Raw genomic sequence first — 22,215 nt, 5'->3', positions numbered from 1 at the left:
CAACTTGTTAAGAACTCAAATTGAATTCGAACTTGAATGATTTCATTCAAATAAAATATTAACCAAACTTTGATTAGAACTCGAATAACTTACTATCTTTCTCATCTTGTAAACAACCCTAATTCCTGTATATTTCCTATATATTGTAGCATGACATGCCCACATTTGTGTGTACATAAACACATACACACGTACATAGAGAGACACAAGTCTCCTGCACGAGAGTTTTAAGACATACAGAAGTGAAATACATGTCTGAAACAGGCCAATGGCTAGAAATGATTGAATGAATGCTTATCCAGCAAGAGTAGCTGTTCTAACAAAAAGAGTTTTACATGAAAAACTAGGACCCTGGTCTCTGACAAAATGTACACCAATTTCCTTCCTGTCTTAAAATTCAAACTGAAACTGATTTACTAACAACAAAACCAGGGTGTGAAAGAGTAGTGTTGTTATAACAACAGCCTTGTTAGATACAGCAGCTGTGACCACAATCATGAAACAATCTCCGGTTAACGACGGGGTTACCCCTCAAGTAGCAAAATCGTCGATTTCCCATCCTCCGGCATCATATCCAAAATGATGCAACCCCTTCCAACTCAATCCAAGTGATGTAACTAAATCGATAGGTCAATGTGACATCTGGAAAAAAAATCCTCAAAACTCCCAAAACTGATTTGAGTGCCCTCTTGCAAAATGAAGAGGATAACAAAACGAAACTGTTACAGAAAAATGGGAGTTAGCATCAAGTTCTCGCTAAATTATACAGATACAAAAAATGCTCATCAAAATCTCTCTCCAAGATGATCACGTTGACGATGAGGATCTTGAGTCCTCTGATTTGTTTGTACGACACATGCAATCAGGGCATGGAAAAGTAAATATCGAATCACTTGGCCTTTTCAGCTCAAATCCCTTTGAGTCACTATGAGACCGCATATTCAGCATTTGTCGCTTGAAACTCTTCCACCTGGAATAAAAAGGAAAGTGAAAGGGATCGTGCAATTCTTATTCCAAGTATCACAAATAAGAAGCAACTGCAAGACTAGCAAATACGATAGTTGTTTCAATATGCATTTTTTCATTCTTATCTAACTGCCAATGTTTCCAAAACTTGCAACTTTCAATAGATACTGCTAAGTGCTAGGAATTTTTCTTTCTAAACTACGGCAGCCATTAAACTTAAAAGGAGAAACTAATCCTCCCAAATCCTAATAGAGATTCCATATCTTTCAAACATTTTCACCCTCCTTTTTTTTCTCCCACTAAATCAATCATTTTGATCCTTAAGGAAAAACAAGCAACTAAAAGTATAGATAGATTCAGAAATAAGATAACGCATACCCAATATTAGGATTATCAAATAGTAATGCCAACTTCCGCTTGTCTGGTCGGATTGTCTTGGAGTGTCCTCCATTCAAGTATCTCCTGTGGCCCATCAGAAAATGAGGAAAATTCCCACCTTGAGTAGTCACAAATACCTCACTATGAAGGCAGACAGTATAGTCTACGGCAGCCATCCTGGAAGAGAAGTTCTGAAAGCAGTAATCCAAGTTAAATATATATATATATATATAGAGAGAGAGAAGGCGGTGAAATCTTATATATTCCAACCTTGTATGGTGTCAGTTCTTCCTCTGTGGCCAACATCTCTTTTGTTTGCAAATTGGGAAACATTTCTAATAATGGAGCCATTGTTTTCTCAGCATTGTATATTTTCCCAGATGCCAAAAAGATATATGTATTGCTATCGAACCCCATTCCTCTAAGCATCAATCCAACCTAATAGATGCAAGAAAACAGAGTTATAATTGATATGAGAAACAATACCTGTGTCTGTCAATACATATTTACTATCTCCTTGACAATAATTAGCACAAAAATATCATAGGCATTACAGTAGCTTTGCTTACCATGTCATGTTAATATATCTTTTAATATGCCACTTAAATATGCTAACTTTATTAAGGTCAAGCAACAAACAAATTAAACTGTCAAATAGCCAAAGAAATCCCATAAGGCAGTAAAAGAGCTAAGTAAGTCATCTTTCTTAAGATTCCGTTACCTCAAGCAGCAGCAGAATTCACAAGGAGTCATCAAATTCTGAGATCAATCCTCGAAAGATACAAGAATGATGATTTAGTCACTATATTTGGGTAAATTGGCTCCCTACCTTTATGACTAAATTTGCACAAATAATAGATTAAGACATGCCATACACTTATCGCAGAGCAGAAAAAAAATCTAGTTTCATTTGATGATATATATATATATATATATTAGAGAATGAACAGAGAAATTTCTTCATTCCATCAGGTAATATCAATATTTTCAGAGCCTCTGACTACCCCTCAGCAAACAAGACAAAATAATTAATATACTAATAAAGAAAACCTATAAACCCATTCATAATAATGTTCTTTCACCTACAATAACTCCTAGTACCATCCCAATCTAACAACAATAAATTATCTTCACTTTTTTGGATGACTATCAATAATTATATTATTTGTAGAGATAGCTAAAGTTCAACTTTCAATTGAAAGCTACTTTAGTAAACAAAAAAGAAAGTGCAACCGAAAATACCTCTAAAGGAGTAAGTGGACATTTCCCATTAATCCTGATTGCTCCAGGGCGTATAACTCGGCCAGGTTTTGTAAACTTCCCTTTCCAACCTCTTTCCCTTGCTTTTTTCATGTCTTCTTTTTCTTGCTTCCCACCGTCAAATACGCAACAAGAGAAGGCAACCATATCCTGCACATTAAGAGTAGGTTATACACTTCTTACAAAAAAGGAGTCGATAAACTACTAGTCTTTAGCAGTTAAAAAAACTATGGTGACTAAGAGTCGTAGAATTCATCATTTTATGTTATACACTTCTTACAAAAGAGGAATCAATAAACTACTAGTTTTTAACGGTGTAAAAACTATGGTGACTAACAGTCGTAGCAGTAATCTTTTTATGTTAAAAGGGCAATCATGATACTAACCTCCTCAAAGCGAAGATGTACAGAAATATACTTGCCAGCACTATTTGCACTGAGCTCTTTCATTCTTGAAACCAAAGTTTCCCCAAGGTTTCGTATTGGACTTGAAAACCATAAAGATTCATAATTTGCAAAGCACCTGAGTCTTTGAACAGCTGGAGGAGCATCAAATGATAAGCGGTTTGCAAAAGGAGAAATCCTTATAAGCCTGAGTCATTCAATCAGAAAGAAAGTAGTTTAAATTAAGACAACTATAAACAGTGTACTCTATCAATAGATAATGACAACTTGTCGATAGTAAAGTGGTACAAATATGCTGGTCTATGCTGCATGCATAGAGAGAAAAGATGGTCATTTTTTCTCCATGCAATGTTGCAGTAAGCAATAATGTCTAGAATCAGCATGTGTCACTCAAGTAAACTATGAAACAGGAGTTCAAACTCACTTTTCTTCAAGAAGCTTGGGTAGGACTACATCCTTATAATACTGAATGGATGACCATGCTTTAATTCTGAAGTTGTAAACATTGGTCAAATTGTGATCAAATCGTTCCATTATGTACTCAGGAATCTTATTAACAATTTGTACATCATTCTTCAAAGCACTGATGAAATAAACTTCATCATAGATATCTTTGAATTTGCTGAAAAAGTTGAAAGGTATACGGACTTCAGTTGACACGATAACAAAATGATTGGTAAAATATGATCGTATTACATGATATTTATAAGGAAAAAAGTGTAATACACAAAAGAAATGATGTGCTAACTAACAATTGTGATACATGAACCAAGAAAATTGAAAATCAAAGCTATTTTTGGTTCAAGGAAATTTTCAAAACTTTGATTTACTTCTCCTTGATGGTACACTAACAACATGACATGGAAACTGAAAATAGATTATCACAAACCTGGGATCTTGCCATATGCTATGAAAATGGAAATTCGGGATTAGAAGTGTTGCATTAAGATAACCAGCCACAGCAACTGCATTGCATATCTGCAGAGTATCAAAAATCAACCATGTCGAATTCATAAAATAGGTAGATAAAATGGAGGTAAAACATAAATGCTTAATAGAAACAAATGAGAAATATAACCAACCGATGTCCTCTGCTGATTCAAGCCTCCATTAGCCTCAACATATATGTAACCATTTGATTCAGGTAAACCTATAGTAGTTAAAAGAACAGCTCAGTTTAAACTAATGATGATAGTCAACAACCAAAAACTGTACTCATGCATATAAAATTGGAGAATGCATACACACATGCACATCAAAAAACAAAAAAAAATACCTCAAATCGGCCAATCACCAGAAATGGCACAAAAAACTCTTAATGCAGAATATTTACACTAGCATGTTAATGAGGCAGCTGACTTCAGAACATAACTGGATTTTAGCAGAAGTTCTAACAAGTTATCCTCTCACGTGGACGGACTGCCGAATCTACTCTCTCAATAGTAGTCTCAAACGCTGTTACTCAGACTCAACTTAAGGCAAAAGAAATCATATCAACCAATAGATAAGGGACAGTCCCACGCACCTTTAGCGCAAACAATGTTATCTTCTAATGCTAATAAGTCTCTTGGCTTAGTGGCTATAGGTTATTACCAAACTTAGTCAAATTGAAGACATGACAATACTATTGAAACTGCCATCAAAATAAGAAGCCAATAGGAATCCTCGGTTCTCCAAGATCTATGACTTACCAGCCTGAAAACCTAGTCAATCAATAACTGAGTTATCTGACCTTTAAAATAATGATTTCTACATCCAAACCGGATTTATACATGGGATTGAAAATTATATAAATAAGGGAGGGCCAGGAAGCTCCAGAAAAAGATTTTAAATATTCAAGTGTCCAATTCCAGCACCTTTTTGACATGTACCATACATTTAGAAAATTACTACTATTCCAATTCTTTATAGTCAAATTTTGATGCTTGCAACAATTACCATCAACAAAGAAACAAAGTAGATGCCAGATACAAAAGGCAATCTGTTCCCATTTTCCAAAAGTAATGCCAACAATGAGATTCATCAATATGGATATTACTTATAATATAGTAAGAGACAATTAGTTGGCAGAAAACTATAAGAACCTAATTAGTATCACCAAAGCTACAGAAACATAATCATAACCTTCTTAAAATAAAATGAAGCATTGATAGGGTGAGGCAACTCAGATTAAATTGGTTTTGAATGTCGGAGATGGGAAATCTTTTTCATTTTGGCATGATGTATGGATTGATAGGGTGTCGCTTAAGGTTAGGTTTCCTAGATTGTATGCTTTATCAGTGAATAAAGTGGGGAAAATATCAGAATTTGGTTCCTTTTGCTCTGAAAAGTGGAGTTGGGATATAAAATGGAGGAGGAATTTGGCAGATTGGGAAGTGGATAATATGGATTGATTTTATGACGTTATAGAATTCTGTTAATGTTGATCACAGTCTTATGGATTGTTTATTATGGAAAGGTTGTGGAGATGGGGTATATTCGGTTAGGTCATGTTTGAAGAGTTGGTTCGAGATAGTGGGGGTTGAACAAGTTTGGAGTCCGATGGTGTGGAGTGGCCTGGTTCCCCCGAGGGTAGAATCTTTCCTATGGCAGGTTTTAAACAAAAAGTTGGCTGTGAAGTGCGAGTTAGTGAAGAGAAAGGTTCCAGGTTTAGTTTATTCGCTGTGCCCGTTTTGTGGGTTGCTTCCTGAAACATATCTCATCTATTTTTTACATGTAATGTTTCCTGGGTGTTGTGGTGTAGATTCTTAAGAATTTGGAATGTTCAATCACGTTTACATTTTGGCCCTGATTCTTCATGCAAGTTTGGTGGGGATTGGTTTTGAACTCTGATATTTGGAAAGTTATTCCCGGGGCTGTTTTGTGGTCTATTTGGAAGTACAGGAACAGAATAGTGTTTGAAGATGGGTCGTTGGATCAGATAAATCTGTTTTTCCTAGCTAGATAGTAGATACAGACTGGTGGCATGGTACACTGCAAAATACAAAGAGTTTTCGGGGTTCTTCGATTGTCTTATGGGGGATCCTTCGGTTGCGGATAGATGTGGAAGTGAGGGGAATAGGGTGGTCAATCGGGTTCGGTGGGTTCCGCCTCCTGAAGGTTTCTTCAAATTAAATGTGGATGGTGCTGTCACGGATGATTGGATGAAAGGTGGTATAGGAGGGATTATTAAAGATTCAAGGGGTTCTACGTTGGCTTCATTCTCTGAGGCTGTTGGTAAAGGGCCTCCTACAGCTGCTGAAATGTTGGCCATTATTAAGGGTTTGAGTCTTTTCTTTGATTCCCAATGGGGTGGTAAAGGAAGACTTATTGTTGAGTGTGATAGTCTTGTTGTGGTTAATTGGATTAAGAATTTGGGGAGTTGTCCGAATCAACTGTGTTTGTTGTTGAATGGAATTTTAGAGTTTATGAGGGATAAAGATGTGATGATCAGGCATATTCCTAGAGGGGCAAATTGGGAGGCGGATAAGTTGGCTAAAGAAAGCATTGGATGAGAGGGGTTGTGTGTAGGCCCTATGCTGTAGTTTGGGGGGGGTTTGTTTTGTTTGGTTTTGTGGTTGTATGTTTCTGATGTAATCTAAGTTGTAATTTTCAATGGTTCAATAAAATTTATGAGACACTCTTTTCCTCCTTCCAATGCTCGACGAAACTTTCATATATCATTGAGTATGAAGGGGGTTTTAATGAGGTCTCCCTATTCTATAAAAAAATAAAATAAAATGAAGGAAATAATCAATAGTTCCATACCTTCAGACGACTTGTTTACACAAGGGCTCCATTCCCCCCCTTTATAGGGATTTTTCCAAATATTCAAAATCTGCAACAAAATGAATTAAGGTTAGAACAGATATAATCACAAATAATGAATCAGCGTCAGATGTTAATCACATCAATTTGAAATGCACAAAGCCTTCACCAAGAAACTATTGCAGTATAGACTACATGAGTTAAATCACTTAAATGGACAATTCAATTACACAGTTCTTAACTGATACAAGCAAATAACAAATGCACCCAATTATAAAATGATACCATAGAAACTGTTTACAATCCTAGAGCTCCAGTAATAAAGTGATTGAGTAATTCATAATCTTCTTCTATAAAGGACTATCATCAAATCACCAAGTTAGGTATAGAAGAAGCAAATCACCAGTGATGCTCTCTAAAAAGGTTTAATCAATCAACACTGTAATGGACGCTTGTAATATTATCTTTACTATAATATCTAGAAAAACTACAGCTGGCTAGACAATGTAGTTTCCCATGTTCTTCATATCCAGATACGATCCTAAAGATTTTAACAGCTGGAAATGAAGCATGTACAACATGACACAAGGGTCTACTTCTTCAGCAAACAACAGTGAAATTTAAATAGAAAAGGAATGATGCCAAAAATGAGTCCTTGTTTCAGCATTATATTTCTAGGGAATCTTCAAATTGAGAAAGTAAAATAATACAAAATCCTCATGTTCTTTCTAAACTTTCAAGAATTGGAAGAACTATTCAGAAATCTTTTAGTCTGGTTCAAATCATTAACAGAATTGGAAAAGAAACAACTAACTATATTATCCAAGTTGCTGAAAATTCCACCAAGATCCAAACCAATAATGAAAATAGAAATCAAACAAAAACTCAAAATTTGGAATGGTTCAACAAACAAATCCGACCTAAACCATAAAATCTTACAAAAAAACTCGACCCGCAATAATAAGATCCAAGAAGCCATCAGAATTGAGTAAAAAGGAACAAATAAGAAACAAGTGACTCACCGCATCAACAAAGGAATTATCGGCATTCATATCGATTTTAAGCTTCTCATAAAGTTGAGGACTCCGGTAAACGGAACCGGGAGCGGGTCGGTGTTTAATGATGGGAACGACATCAAAGGAAACGGTGCCCATGTAAAGAAGCATACCGACGATGTAAAGGACAGGAGCAAAGAGGAAAATCGCTTGTCGACGAAGAAGAGCCGAAAGTAGTGACCAAGCGAGACGATGGAATATAGTCCGCCCCGGTTGAAACGGGCTGAACCGACCCGAACTCTTTCCGTGGCGGTACCTCGGTGACCGTAGTGGTGACGCCGGTGAGGATGGGGTGCTGTGACCGCTACTTGGAATCCTATTTTTGGCGTGCATTTGAAAAAAAAAATAAGAAAAAAAGGAAAAGAATTCTCTGTTTTTTTTCAAAATTTGTCTTCTTTAATGGCTACGTTTAAAGAGTAAGATGAAAGTCTTGTAATTTTTCTTTTCTTTTCTTTTCTTTTCTCTCCCTTTGGAGATAGGAGAGAAGAAATGGAAAATGACTCTTATTTGTTTGTTTGAATGTTTGTAGTGATGAGAAAGCATGTGCAACTGGTGTTCGGGAAGAATAGATTATTACGCGCCGGAGGTGTGCATGGAACTTGGAAGGTAAAGTATTTTCTTTCCTAAATGAGTTAATTGCTTCATATGTCATCAAATTATACTATTATTTTAAAATGGTCCTTAAACTTTTAAATATTCTAATTTCATTACTAAACTATGACCCTCATTCTAAATTGGTCCTTAAACATTTGACCATTTCAATTCACTCCTCAAACTATGACTCTTACTAAATTAGTCCCTAAACTTTTGAATTCTCCAAATTCATCCCCATATTCACCTGAATATGTAATTAGTTTCAATCATAGTTTAACCTAAATTTTATTTTTTTCAAACATATAATAATATAACTGGGTCTAACAGTTTTATTAACAAGGGATGTGATTATTATATACATATAGTTTGCGATGAAATTGGAATGTTAAAAAAGTTTGAGGACCAATTTAGAATGAAGGTCATAGTTTGGGATGAAATTGAAATGCTCAAAGTTTGATGACTAATTTAGAATGATAGTCATAGTGTAAGGATGAAATTAGAATATTTAATATTTTAGAGATTAATTTAAAATGGTGATCATACTTTGAGGACAAGTGATGCAATTAACTCTTCATAACTTTTAAAGTCCACTTTTCTTTGGGTGAATTACATTTGTTAGTCACTGTATATTTAGAGAGCTTTCACTTTCATCATTAAATTTTTAAAAATTATATTACAGTCACTAAGTTTTTAATTTGCTTTCATTACTTTTATTGTCGTTAGTTACCTTTAACAAGTGTTGATGTGGAATGTTAAAGGCTTTTTCCTTATGAAGGTCAAGTTTCTATAAAATAAGTGATCATCAGTTAATTTTAATGGGAAAGGTTTTGTTTGACTAGAAAGTTTACTTTTAATTTTTATTGGCCATCTTCTTTCATTGTCTTTTGATAGTTTATTGATCTAAAAAGAACCTCAAACTACTCTTACTCTTCTATTTTATTTGGTTCAATCTCGTGTGAAAAAGCATCCAATCTCCTCAAATCTTAAAAGAAACTAACATAAACTTTATGGTTCATCATTGTCAAACATTAGATTAACTTGAAATCGGACTATGATAACCTTCTTACCAAACAAATATCTCTTGCAATTAGAATTAATGGACAACAGCTCTATTTATCGAAAAACTTGACTTTTGTGATGACTATCAATTTGGAAAATTAAGGTTTTGAAAAAGACGACTTTAACGTTTACGTTAGCATTTCTTAACGGAAAATAATGGTAGTGATCGTAATTAAAGTGAATTAAATTTATTGACTATAATGTAAGTTTTAAAAAATTTAATAACTAAAGTAAAAGCATCTTAAAATTCAGAAACTACCGGTGCAGTTTACCCTTCTTCTTACTTCATTGTTAGGCATCCATCTTAACATTTTGCAGTCAAATAAAAATAGGAAATTTTGGTCAATATATACATGCAAGAATTACATTTATTATTTTTTTATTAATTTAGGATAAGTATAAAATTGTATATGTTCAAAGATAACTTTCAATCATTCGATATTTAATGCTCACACTTCTAACTAATATTCATGATACTCGAATCCGATACCTCAAGAAATAACAAACAACACTTCAATATTTATTTAATAAATTGTAAAAGTAATTAATAATTTTATCTTTTCTTAACTTTATATGATTATTAAATAAAATGTTTAAACTCTATTATTTAGAAATGAAATATAGTAATTATAGTTATATACAAACATCACTTCATTCTTTATTGAATAAATTTTTTTAAATTTATGTAAAGTATTTTTTTTACTTATATAGTATATTTAATTTATTACTAAATAATTAAAAATATGTAGAACAAATATTACTTTGTATTGATCTTACTTTAATAAAAAAAATATAATTTAATTAATGTAAAGATGGTTGGTTTAAGCATTCTATAAATCTGTTTATGATTTAGAGTATGATGTTGGTATTTTGTTCTTTAAAAAATATTTTTAATAATAAAAGTAGGGACAGACACAGTACCCGAACTAAATGGTTTCTGATCCAAACCAATTTTATTGAGTCAATTTTTTTAAAAGTAGGATCGGGTTTAGGAGAAAATATGCAATTCAATCCAATCTAAAAATAATATAATTATACTTTATATATTTAAATCTAATTGTAATACTAACTTTCTCTATATTATTTTTCTAATTAGATCTTCATTTTATCTAATAAAATTAATATTATTTATAAATATATTTGTTTCGAGCTAGATCGGGTCGGGTTCGAATTTTATATCAAAATGATTGATCAATTTTGAGTCAAGTGAAGTCACCCTAAATTAATGTCCAATCGAGTTTCATATAGTAAATATATATTTTTTGGTTTATAACAAGTTGGTCGAAAACTCGAACCAACCCATATTCATCCCTAAATAAAAGAGCCACTTGGAATTGTTAGCCCAATAATTCAAACGGGTGGAATATTTAATATATTTTATGTCCCAATAAAAATATTTTTTTAATTTTTTAAAAGCATTGAAAATATATATTTTATTGCTTTCAACGGGTAAAAAATTAAATTTGTTGACCGTTGGATTAACCGTTGTTGAACGAACAATTTTTTTTAAATTCAATGGAACTCGTCACACCAGCGTGACGAGTTCCAACGCCTAAAAATTTAACATATATAACACTCTCATTTCATCTCTTACACACAAAAAACACTCATTTCATCTTCAATCTCTTACACAACAAACTTCTTTCTTCTAACCAAATACATTTTAAATAATGGGCAACAAATTATTCTCAGTTGTCCATTATAAAAGTGAAATTCTACAAACTGATGTTGGTGTTGTGTTTAAGTCACACAGGCCCATCAATATGATGTTCCCTGTAGATGTATCTCATCGCCAAATGAAATAAAAAATTGAGAGAAAACTTGGGGCTTATGTTTCATGTTTAAGTTATCGGCACCTGATCTCCTCAAATCCAATGGCATATGGAAAAGTCCAGCTTGATGATGATAATGATGTTGCTGTTATGGTTAGACTTCATCAATCATCAAATAACAATATGGTGGAAATATACGTCAAAACCACAAATACAAGTAATATTTCGACCTCATAAGTACCAGCTCGAGGAACATAAGAAACAGGCCCCTTTGAACCACATGCAAGTGATGGTGATGATAACCTTGTTGGACGGTTCTGTGAAAGTCTTGCTAAATTTAATGAAGATGATGAATATATTGTTCCACTGGTAGACGATGACGACACACCATTAGTTGATGAGTCGACTCTTTTTGAGGCTGCTTCAGAGGGACAAGGTGTGGATGTTAAGGCTGGTGTATGGGAGGCAACTCTTTCAAGATGTCAAGGATTGTAAAATGCTCCAAATGCTTGGGCAAAACATACCCTCAACCTGAAATGCCTTGCCATGATTTTCCTCGGTATCATCATGCAGTTGCAATGCATGACATTAACTACGATGCTATGTAAAATCCTGAAATATATGATATGTCAGAGTTATGTTCTACCCATCGGGTTCTGAGTTGGTCAATGGGTCTCAGTTTGAAACAAAAAACAGGCACAACTAGCAATCAATGAGTACTGCATAAAAGCTCATCTTTAATTCTATGTGGCGAAGTTGGATCAAAAAACTTATTTCGTACGGTGTATATACCATGATATTGGTTGTAAATGCAGGATACAAGTATCATACATACAGCGGAAGATGTTGTGGGAAATCACAAGGTTCAATGCACATCACACATGTACAATGACCTCATTGACACAATACCATAGACATTTAGATTCAGATGTCATATGCTCTTATGTGAAGCTGCTGGTGGAAAAAATCTAAGAGTGGTCGTTTCTTATGTTAGTGGCATCCATTTGGAATACTTTTGATTATATTCTGACTTATTACAAGGCATGGATGGCTAAATAGAAAGCCATGACCTTGTTGTATGGTGTTGGGATCAATCATATAGCGATCTACCACATCTGCTGCAAGCAATGAAATTTTTCATCCCTGGAACTCTTGTTAGGTACTATACTTATCCTGTAATCACGCTTGAGGGATACGTTATCCCCGGGAAGAGAATTTTTGGTGGCTTGTTCTAGGCGTTTAAGTCAGCTATAGAAGGGTTTAGATTTTGAAAACAAATGATTCAAGTCGATGACACTTTTCTGTATGGGCTCTACAGACACGTCTTGATGATAGTCGTTGCACAAGATGGAGACATAAATATTTTCCCTATTGCCTTCACCATTGTTAAAAATGAATCGGAGAAAACTTGGAATTTCTTTATCTTCAACTTATGTTCCTATGTTGTCACTCAATATGGGGTTTGCATGAACTCAGATCGATCGCATGGGTTGTTAAGAACAATTTTTAGACCCAAAAATAGATGAATGACTCCATACGCATATCATGCCTATTATATATGTCATATCGCGTCGAATGCAATGAAGAGGTTTAAGTAGAAAAATATAAAAAAGATATTATCAACATGGGTAAGTATTATATCATTTTTCATCAATTATTTCCGTTTCATTTATGTTTTTTTCATTTTTCAATAACATTTAATTTACTGTTTTTTAGGGTATGTTTTACTCCAACCAAACTTCCGTGCACGGCTTGAAATTTTGAGAAGATACGGAGATGATGTGTATGAATTTGCAGCTGAAATCCCTAGAGATAGATGGTCACAAGCATATGATATTCAGGGTCAACTTTACGACCGTATGACTACCAACCTTGCTGAATATATCAACTTAGTGCTGAAAGCGACTCAACATCTCCCGATAGCAAGTATTATTAGGGAAACTTACTTTAGGTTGGGTAAAGTATGGGAAGACAAAAGTGCACAAATTGATGCCATGATCAACGATAGGAGAAATTGGGCTCCAGATTTAGAGAAGACAATTCAAAAGAATCAAACACATGCGACATCGATGTTTGTCCATAATTTTGCCAGACTTGATTCTGATTTCGTTGTCCAAGCACTAGTTCGACCACATGAGAGAGGTAATTCTAAAAAATACACTGGTAATCTGAATAGAAGATGGTGTGATTGTGGTCGATTTCAAGCTTTTAGGTTCCCATGCGTTCATGTTGTTCCTGCATGTATGCACATCAATGTTGACCTATATTTATATGCTGATGACTATTATAGCTTCCACACTATGCGCAACATTTTACATTTGTGAGTTTAAGTACCTCCCAAATGAAACATAATGGCCTACATGCACAATTTATGAGGAATGATTGTCAAAACCTCAATTACATAGGAAATTATGGGGTCAACCTGAATCTAGCCGAATTCATACCGATATGGATGATCCGCAAAGAGAGTCAGGTCTACCCAATCTTTGTTGCCACTGCAGAGGTGAAGGAAATAACACAAAGCATTGTCCACATCTTCCAAAATATCGAGTTGGACGCTAAAATAGGCGTTACAAAATATTATGTACTTTAACTATGTATTTTTTGTACTATAACTATGTATATTTTAACCATGTTTTTTAACTTGTATTATGTTGAACAATGTTTTGTAATATTTTGATATAACAAATTAAGGAAAAATGTTTTTGGACTTAATTGAATTTGTTCAAAGTCTTCAAAAGTTTTTAAAAAATAATTCAAAGTTCACGTATGAAGTACTGATACTATTCTGATAGTATCGATACTATATGAACATTACCGATATTGTTCATGTGGTACTGATACCCTAAGTAAGAGAAGTATTGATATTATCTAGGTAGAATATATACTACCAACTTGCTCAAATTCTAGAATGTAAAATAGGTATCGATACCAAAAGGGGTACTGATACAACTTTAGTAACGGCTAATTTTATTTAAAAATAATAAATGAAGTATCGATACTCATAAAAAGAGCAATGATACTACTTGTACTTTTATAAACTGTACTACATATGAATGAAATTTTTGTAATTAAATTTTATTACTTATCAATGATTTTTTATACAATTAAATATTGAGTACAAAAACTTAAATAAACAAATTTATTACTTATATTTGTGTAATTCTTGTCGATATCGAGTAGTAGTAGAATAGTAATGACGTAGTGCTCGTCGATTTCGTCATGGTCGTCCACCTTCGTCATTTTCACATTCTTCCGGTTCCGGTGTACTGAACATTACTCTGCCACTTTGATTTACATCTTCAGGAGAAAACGATGGAGTATTCAAGGTATTTAATACCATCATTGACGTCATCGCCTCAAATTGAGATTGTCCGTGATGAAGAAGATGACCCATGAACCTCTTTCTTCCGGTTATGAGAAAAATTGTTGCGAAGGTGACACTTGAATCCACTCACTTCCTTCCCACGCCACTAGACTCTCCATCGGCGGTTGATATGCACCATATCCACCATAACTTTCTTGCGATGGATAATAATTGGCGGAAGCATAAGATGAAGATGTTGATGAAGATGATGATTTTTTTTCCATATTTTGCCTTCATTATTTCCCACTCCGACCGCTCCTCTGGTGTTGTCAAGTATGGTTTCCCATGTGCTTCATAATTTTGGAGATAGGGAGAAACATTGAAATCAATATCTTCGGGTTGTACATAGGAACGATTAGGCAATCGTAAATGTCTATTTTTCCATTGATATATGAATGTAGCATGCTTCTTTGGCCAATCTTCGTTATGCTTCCCACGCGTATCTATTTTATGCAAATCGTCAATGTTAAATATGGACATTTCTATCGGTTCCCTATCGGTTGGTGAAACCAAAATTATCGAAAAACTCTGTCGGTAGCATGGATCACAACAATTACAAAATGGAACAATGGTGTTACGTCATACCATGTCTCCGCTCCTTCAAAGAACATTGGCGGTAAACACCATTGGATATCCTACTTATAATAAGGCATCCAATTAAAATGTCAAAAATATTATGTTAGTATAATTACACAATTAATATTACAATTTCAAAGTTAATGCAAAAATATTACAATTTGTCGGATGTCTACCGGCGATATCAATCCTCAACCTAATATCTACTTTGGTTGCACATGACAACTTTGTATCGGTTATTCGATGTCGCCATATGAAAAAATTACATTATTTATTGTCATTTTCAAAATATTTAAATAAATATTATATAATATTAAAACTTTAAATATATATGAATTTACCTTGCGGCGAGAGGAAACTTCATAGGAGCGAATGTAATAAGCGTCATAAACGGGAGACGATACCACACCTATGATTGGAGAAAACTAAACAACCCGCTACATCCGTTTTTCCTCTAACAACTATGGTCTCCTTACATAGTTTACGATACAAAAAAGTTAAAATTGTGGAACCCCAATTATATTGGCGACATACATCGAAATCCTCCATTATCAGAAGATATTGGGTGTGCACCAAATTGCTCGATTTATCCGGTAACAAGATCTCTCCAATCAACGTCATAAGATATGCTCGAGTTGCATATATCACCTCTTGCTTCTTTGATTGTTCATCTACTCTAAATTCTCTTTCCATCCACGTCATTCGTATCCGCAACCCATCAATGGCATCGACTGAAGCCTCTTTTCCCAATAAATTTGATATAACAACATTTAGCGAATAAGTGTTGCGAAGCACCAATGTCATACCATTAATCGGAACACCAAGTTGATACTCGACATATTCCAATTTTATTGTCACTTTACCACAAGGAAAATGAAACGTATATGTTTCGGGCCACTAACACTCAATCAACACCGATATCAGTGTCGTCATCACCTTAAATCCGCAAAAAATATCGCTTCATATAATCCAAATCGTGAAAGATATATCACCATCCACTCATGTGGCTCTTCATTCGTCGTTCCTTGATGACGAATGACTCGTTTTTCTTGCTACAATTTAAAAATAAATTATTTAATATAATTACATAAATAATTATTATTAATACTATAATTTTTTCAAAACTAAAATGAAATAAAACAAATTAAATTTACCGTAGTCAACTTGGTCGACGAAATATGAACATCATCAAGACGTAACATTTATTCTCTTTATGTCATTTCAAGACAAAATCTTCAACACAAAAGTTTTTGCTCTCAATAGAATGCTTGATTCCAAGTGAAAAATCAATTCAACCCAAACAACTATTTATACTACTCTACCGAACGACTATAAACGACTAGTCACGTATTTTTTTCAATGCTTTTAAAAATTCAAAAGAAATTTATTTTGAGTGGGACTCGTCATGCCCTCTTGACGAGTCTATAAAATATATTAAATTAATTCAGCCTATAGGGACCCACGTGACACGAACCATTAAAAAATATATCTCATAGAACTCGTCACGCCGGCATGACAAGTTCCATAAACACTGTAGCATTTGTCCTAGATCTCAAAATAAATTTCATGTTGCCCTATCCAATTCAGCAACTCCTGAATCTTTTATCATACATTTTTTTTTATAATTTGGCCTTTTAATTTTTTTATTTTTATTTTTATAATTAAAACCTTTAAATTTGTAATCTTATTTTTTATCTTCATTATTAAGGCTCTTAATTTTTTTTTCAATCCCATTTTTTTTACATTTATAATTATTGACCCTAAGTTTTTCAATCTCATTTTGTATCTTTATAATTAAGTTTCTAATTTTTTTAATCTCACTTTTCACCTTTATAATTGAGGCCCTTAATTTGTTAATCTCACTTTTTACCTTTATTATTGATGCTCCTAATTTTTTAATCTCACTTTTTACTTATACAATTTCGTTCTCTAATTTTTTCAATCTTACTTTTTACCTATAAAATCGAGGCTTCTAATTTTTTAATCTCATTTTTTACCTTTATAATTGAGGTCCTTGATTTTTTTCAATCACCCTTTTTACTTTTATAATTTAAGCCATTTTAATTATTTTTCTATAATTTATTAATATAATATAATATTAATTATTTAAAGCGATAGAATATTCTTTCATTTTATAAGAATCTATATTTTAATTTCACTTAGGATCCTGAAAATGTGATTTTGGGTCTAGGTTTTGATTTTTTAATTAAAATAACGAATAAAAATAGAATTCTGACGCTTTTATCTTAATCCAGTTGAATAAGTTAATATTTTACTTAAAAATATTTTAGTTAATTAAATTTAAAATTAGTTTTAATGTTACGTAAATATAAATAAACAATAGAAATATGTACTTTTTAAACATGGTCTCAATGTAAAACTAGAGATAAAATATCCAAACTTTGTCCATCAAATGCAGGAAAAATATCAAACTGATTTTTAAATTTCTATTAGTTAAATCGAATTAAATTTAGTTGTTCAATCATTTAACCTGCCATTTTATTTAGTTACGTTACGAATGTAACTAAACCTATTATCGAATACAATACATCTCATCTTTGATGCCAAGGTAAATTGCGGTATACAGTGACGAAGCTCCCTTAGTCCCAAGGGGTCCGGCCTGTTAAAATTTAAATATTTAATATAATTTTGGTTTAATAGTATTTTTAGTTTAGGTAAAAATAAATATTTAAATTAATATAAAAATTTATTAAATATTTAATTAAGTAGGGGTCGAACTAAAGAATGGTAAGTCTGTGTTCTTAAATATTTGGTCTAATTATAATTTAAGTCATTGTAAGTTTAAATATTAAATAAATTATAAGTTATCTTTTAAGTTTTGAGTTTTTTTTAATTTATTTAATACAGTATATCTGTACGCATAACAACAATCCCTTAAGGCACGTTTGGTTCACGGAATGTAACATTACCGGCGGGAATAAGATTACTGGGAATGTTGCATTATTGTGTTTGATTCATTTAGCAGGAATGTAATATTACAGTGTTTGATTAAAGGAATAAAAGATTACTCGAATGTATATTTTACCAAATTGTCCTTATTATATATTTGTTTTTTAACAAGTTGAATTCTACTATAATTTATATATACTTAATTTATATATTTTCTTTAAAAAATTTAAATTCATAAAATTTATATAATTTTTTTTTACACAAAATTGAAAAGATAAATATGTTTAATGAAATTATAAAATTTTATTTTAACCCTGAACTTCATATAAAATTCTAATTATGGATTTTTTTTTGCAAATCTAAAATAGTTTAAGGATAAATTTATTTTTTAACTTTTGTAGAATTTTTTTTTATTTAACGACAGAAGAAGGATATTTTTGAAAAAAAAAATTAAGGGCATTTTAGTTCAAAAAGTCGGGAATGTAACAATACCTAAGGGAAGGGGTAATCACATTCCTAGTAATATACCCCAAAATACCACTATTGAGAATAACTTATTACCGGGGTTGTGAATGTTTGCCAACCAGACGGGAGAATGACATTCCATTCCTCCTAGTAATCCAATATGACCTGAACCAAACGCCCCCTTAATCACTAAGGTCGTTTGTTTCATGCTGAATTTCGAGTTTAAATACCTAATAAGTTTTAATGTTTTTCTTAAATAATCTAATATTTTTATCTCTGTCAATATTTAATTCTGACTCCGTCCCTAGTATTATAGGACCGTCACGTATCCCTAAAATTTATCAAATTGAGTGAATATGAATTCACATTTATCTGCTTACCAAACTCTAAACAATGAAACTTTAGTCTAATATGTAATGGAATCACACAAGGTTTGTAACAACTTATCATCGAGATTTATTTAAATTACAATCAATTCAATAAGAATTAAACTACCTTAATGATTAAGGAGTTTGTTATTATCTCTTAAGGTTCTGGTTCATATACTGTATATATAGAAGTATAAATATTCATAATTAAATGATTGAGAATCCTCAAACATATACTAAAACTTATATTCACCACAAATTTATTAAAGAAATTATAACCAATCCAATATTGACTAATTAAAAGAAATTATACTTGAAGTCAAATATAAATTATTTTGAATTCAACTCTATAATTCTTAACATATATGAATAAATAATTAATGAATTCATGTCAAATTTAATATATAATTGAATTCAATATAAATTCTTAATTATAATTGAAGTCAAATATAAAGTAATTTGAATCCAACTCTATAAATTTTAACATAATTTCAACGTTGTTAAAGCTTCATTATTCTATAAATAAAAGTAGAAACACATATAGAAAAATAATATATGCAGTGTAATTGTCTTATATTTGTATTATTGAATAGTAGGGTCTAACCAACCATTTGTATCATTTTCATTGACTTGAAGAATAATGGTCCTATGCATCACAAGAATTTGCCACATACAAACAAAAACATAAATAATAATTTAACTGTTACATCAACAGCTACCACACCAGAGAGCAAGCAGATTGTAACGAAGTCCTTGTCGAAACAAAATTAATGCTCTTAATAATTCAATCAATCAAAAGCAACAAAATTCTATTTGCAATTTTTTAACCAAACAATAATTCAGGTTCCAGTTATTAATCAGTCCAATTAAAACACTGAAAATCCTCATTGGAAATTAGAGTACCCACCAAATTATTGGACATACCCCTCTAATCCGAACCTTGAACTTGGGGGTCCCTGAACCTAGCCAAAACACGAGCCCCATCTTTATTTTTTTATAACCACCGACATTCAATCTATAGATTGATTAATCCAGATTGGATATTACAGAGACTCTTTATAAAACGACCCTCACAACCCACACAATTTACTTCATTCACAAAGTTAGGATTCCAAAAGGATCTAGACACTGTCTCAGCTGATTTAATAACACTAGATGGCCATAGTCCAGTGGACTCGATGCGCCTGTGAACCAGCAAGGATCAACTTGCAAGGCTGAACAAACTTTATTATACGACTACAAATTCAGTTGTTGGAGATGATTTTGATCCGAGTTGTAGAGCATGCTCCCTTGCCTTCTCTCTTTCTTTGATCGACTCCCACTCCCATATTTGCCCAATCCAACTTGGATGGCAGCAATTAATAGTGATCTTCTCGATCATTTCTCCATGCTCGAGTAGATACGTGACGAAGTCGACATCGATTTTAAAACCTCTAAACCCAACAATCTCGACCTCTTCAAGACTAGGGATAGGTTTTCCAGTTACACTACTAGAACTATGTGCATGATGGTATGTAGAAGACCTCCATATTTTTAACTGCAAAATGATAAACGCAACATTATAGACTAAAACAAGGAAATGATAAGGAAACTTGAGTGATCAACTGTGTTTCATGTGGAAAGGTTGATGAAAAATCCGGTCGTTACCTCCAACGATAATTTCCTCAAGGAAGGAGATGCATCGATCAAGGAAGTCAATACAAGAAGATCGTCATCATATCCACCATAAACACTTACTGCTAAGTGCCTAAGCTTTGTCAATTCAGGGAATTTCGGAAACATCATATTATACTGCAAAAAATATTTATGATGAGAAACCCAAACAGCGAAATAAAATAGAAATCGAAGAAAATATTACAGCAAACACTTACAGCACTCATCTCCAATGTAAGAATCTCCAGCTGACCAAGATAGCTTGAAAGAGGGCAAAAAGAAAAAGCCGGTTCATCGTCTAAGTTCCCACCGATAAGCACATCAGCAAGGACAGGAGCATATTCGATATACAATGCCATCTTTTGTCCATAATACCGAAACGTCCGTAAATTGGGTGCAGAAATCTCGAGATTTTGCAAAGTGAGGCAAGATCGGATCTCCAACTATTGCAACCTTAAAGGTGATGAACTAGCAACTTTAAGACTCACTAGACTTTTTGACCACTCCACAACCAACGTTTCAAGCAGAGGACAGTGTGTAAGGAAGTGCTCAAGAACCTCCCCACTAACTTTTACAAATCTCAAACACAAGGAATTCAACGCTCCGATGCAAGATAATCCAGGAGGAGTTCGAATGTAGTCGAAACAACTTTTGGTAAAGAAAAGGATCTCAAACCAGGCGGCCAAGTTTCCACTGCTACTTCTTCGAAGTCGAATTCAAGTTTCCGAACCCTCTTCGATATAGCAAAATGAAACCAGGTATCAATATCATGTCTGGAAGTCCAATCAAAATCAAAACAAACCCTAAATTCATTTAAAGTGATGCCTTGGTGCAATTCCAGTACGTGGTTTACCCAGTTTATGTACCGACATCTCTTCTCTTTCCTTAATTTGCCATTCCTCCGAAGCTCGGCTAATGTGGATGAATCATCAAAGTTCAAAGAAAAAATGTTGGGCCACAAATCTTTCAACCTCTTGGAAAGAAAGCATATGTTTGCTACCTCTTTAACGGTCAAAGAGGAAAGAATTATAAATATAATTGCGTTAGGTAATTCACTAATCCGATCCCTAATATGCTCTTTCCCTCGATCACCCTTCTCCATCTTACTAAAAAAGCATCAAATAAACAAATTGCAAGAGTTATCAGAAATAAAGATCAGGCATAATTAAGATCACCACAACTACTCAAATGGCGAAAGATTCATGAATCGCTATAAGGAGCAGAGAAATTTAATACCAAGGACTATATATGACATTCAAATTTCATGACTAAGAAAACCAATAAAATCATCCTTTCTGAAGATAATTAAAACTCCAGATTATATAAGCCAATTAAAAAGAAAAGATAAAAAGTTAATGAGATTTCACCATGAATGCCAAATAAAAAGAAACAAAGAATACCATTCTTAATCTGGGAAGTGGCTTCTGGGATATAGTAAAAAGAAATGAGAGAATTTCAGCTATCAGATTATAGTAAAGGCGGTTTTTCTCGTGAATGGATAAGATTTTACTATTTCTTCACCACCTTGATTCTCGGAGAATACTTGCTTGGCAGTTCATAAATTTGTAGAAAAAATATCCATGTATCTTTGGCTTCAAAGTAAATTACTTTAATCTAATATTGTTTGGGCAAATGACCTAT

The 22,215-nt window shown here is 33.0% G+C and overlaps 1 protein-coding gene and 1 pseudogene across 1 annotated transcript; both read right to left on the bottom strand.

Moving 5' to 3' along the window:
• Positions 1 to 297: 297 nt before the first annotated feature.
• On the bottom strand, positions 298 to 8,238 carry LOC120149176 (protein ESMERALDA 1-like). Its single transcript, XM_039162059.1, has 10 exons — positions 7,778 to 8,238; positions 6,756 to 6,825; positions 4,091 to 4,158; positions 3,898 to 3,986; positions 3,433 to 3,630; positions 2,991 to 3,195; positions 2,587 to 2,754; positions 1,615 to 1,782; positions 1,345 to 1,535; positions 298 to 970 (listed from the first exon to the last, which is right to left on the bottom strand). Exons 1-10 carry the CDS (start codon positions 8,141 to 8,143, stop codon positions 808 to 810), a joined length of 1,686 nt encoding a protein of 561 aa, XP_039017990.1. The 5' UTR covers positions 8,144 to 8,238; the 3' UTR covers positions 298 to 807.
• Positions 8,239 to 19,886: 11,648 nt separating this feature from the next.
• On the bottom strand, positions 19,887 to 22,099 carry LOC120149178 (annotated as a pseudogene).
• Between the last annotated feature and the right edge of the window lie 116 nt (positions 22,100 to 22,215).

This window comes from Hibiscus syriacus, unplaced genomic scaffold, assembly GCF_006381635.1.
Source record: "Hibiscus syriacus cultivar Baekdansim isolate YM2019G1 unplaced genomic scaffold, ASM638163v2 tig00110989_pilon, whole genome shotgun sequence".
NCBI classification, from domain to species: domain Eukaryota; kingdom Viridiplantae; phylum Streptophyta; class Magnoliopsida; order Malvales; family Malvaceae; genus Hibiscus; species Hibiscus syriacus.
Note: the sequence above shows the minus strand (reverse complement) of the source record. Positions and strands in the feature narration are given on the sequence as shown.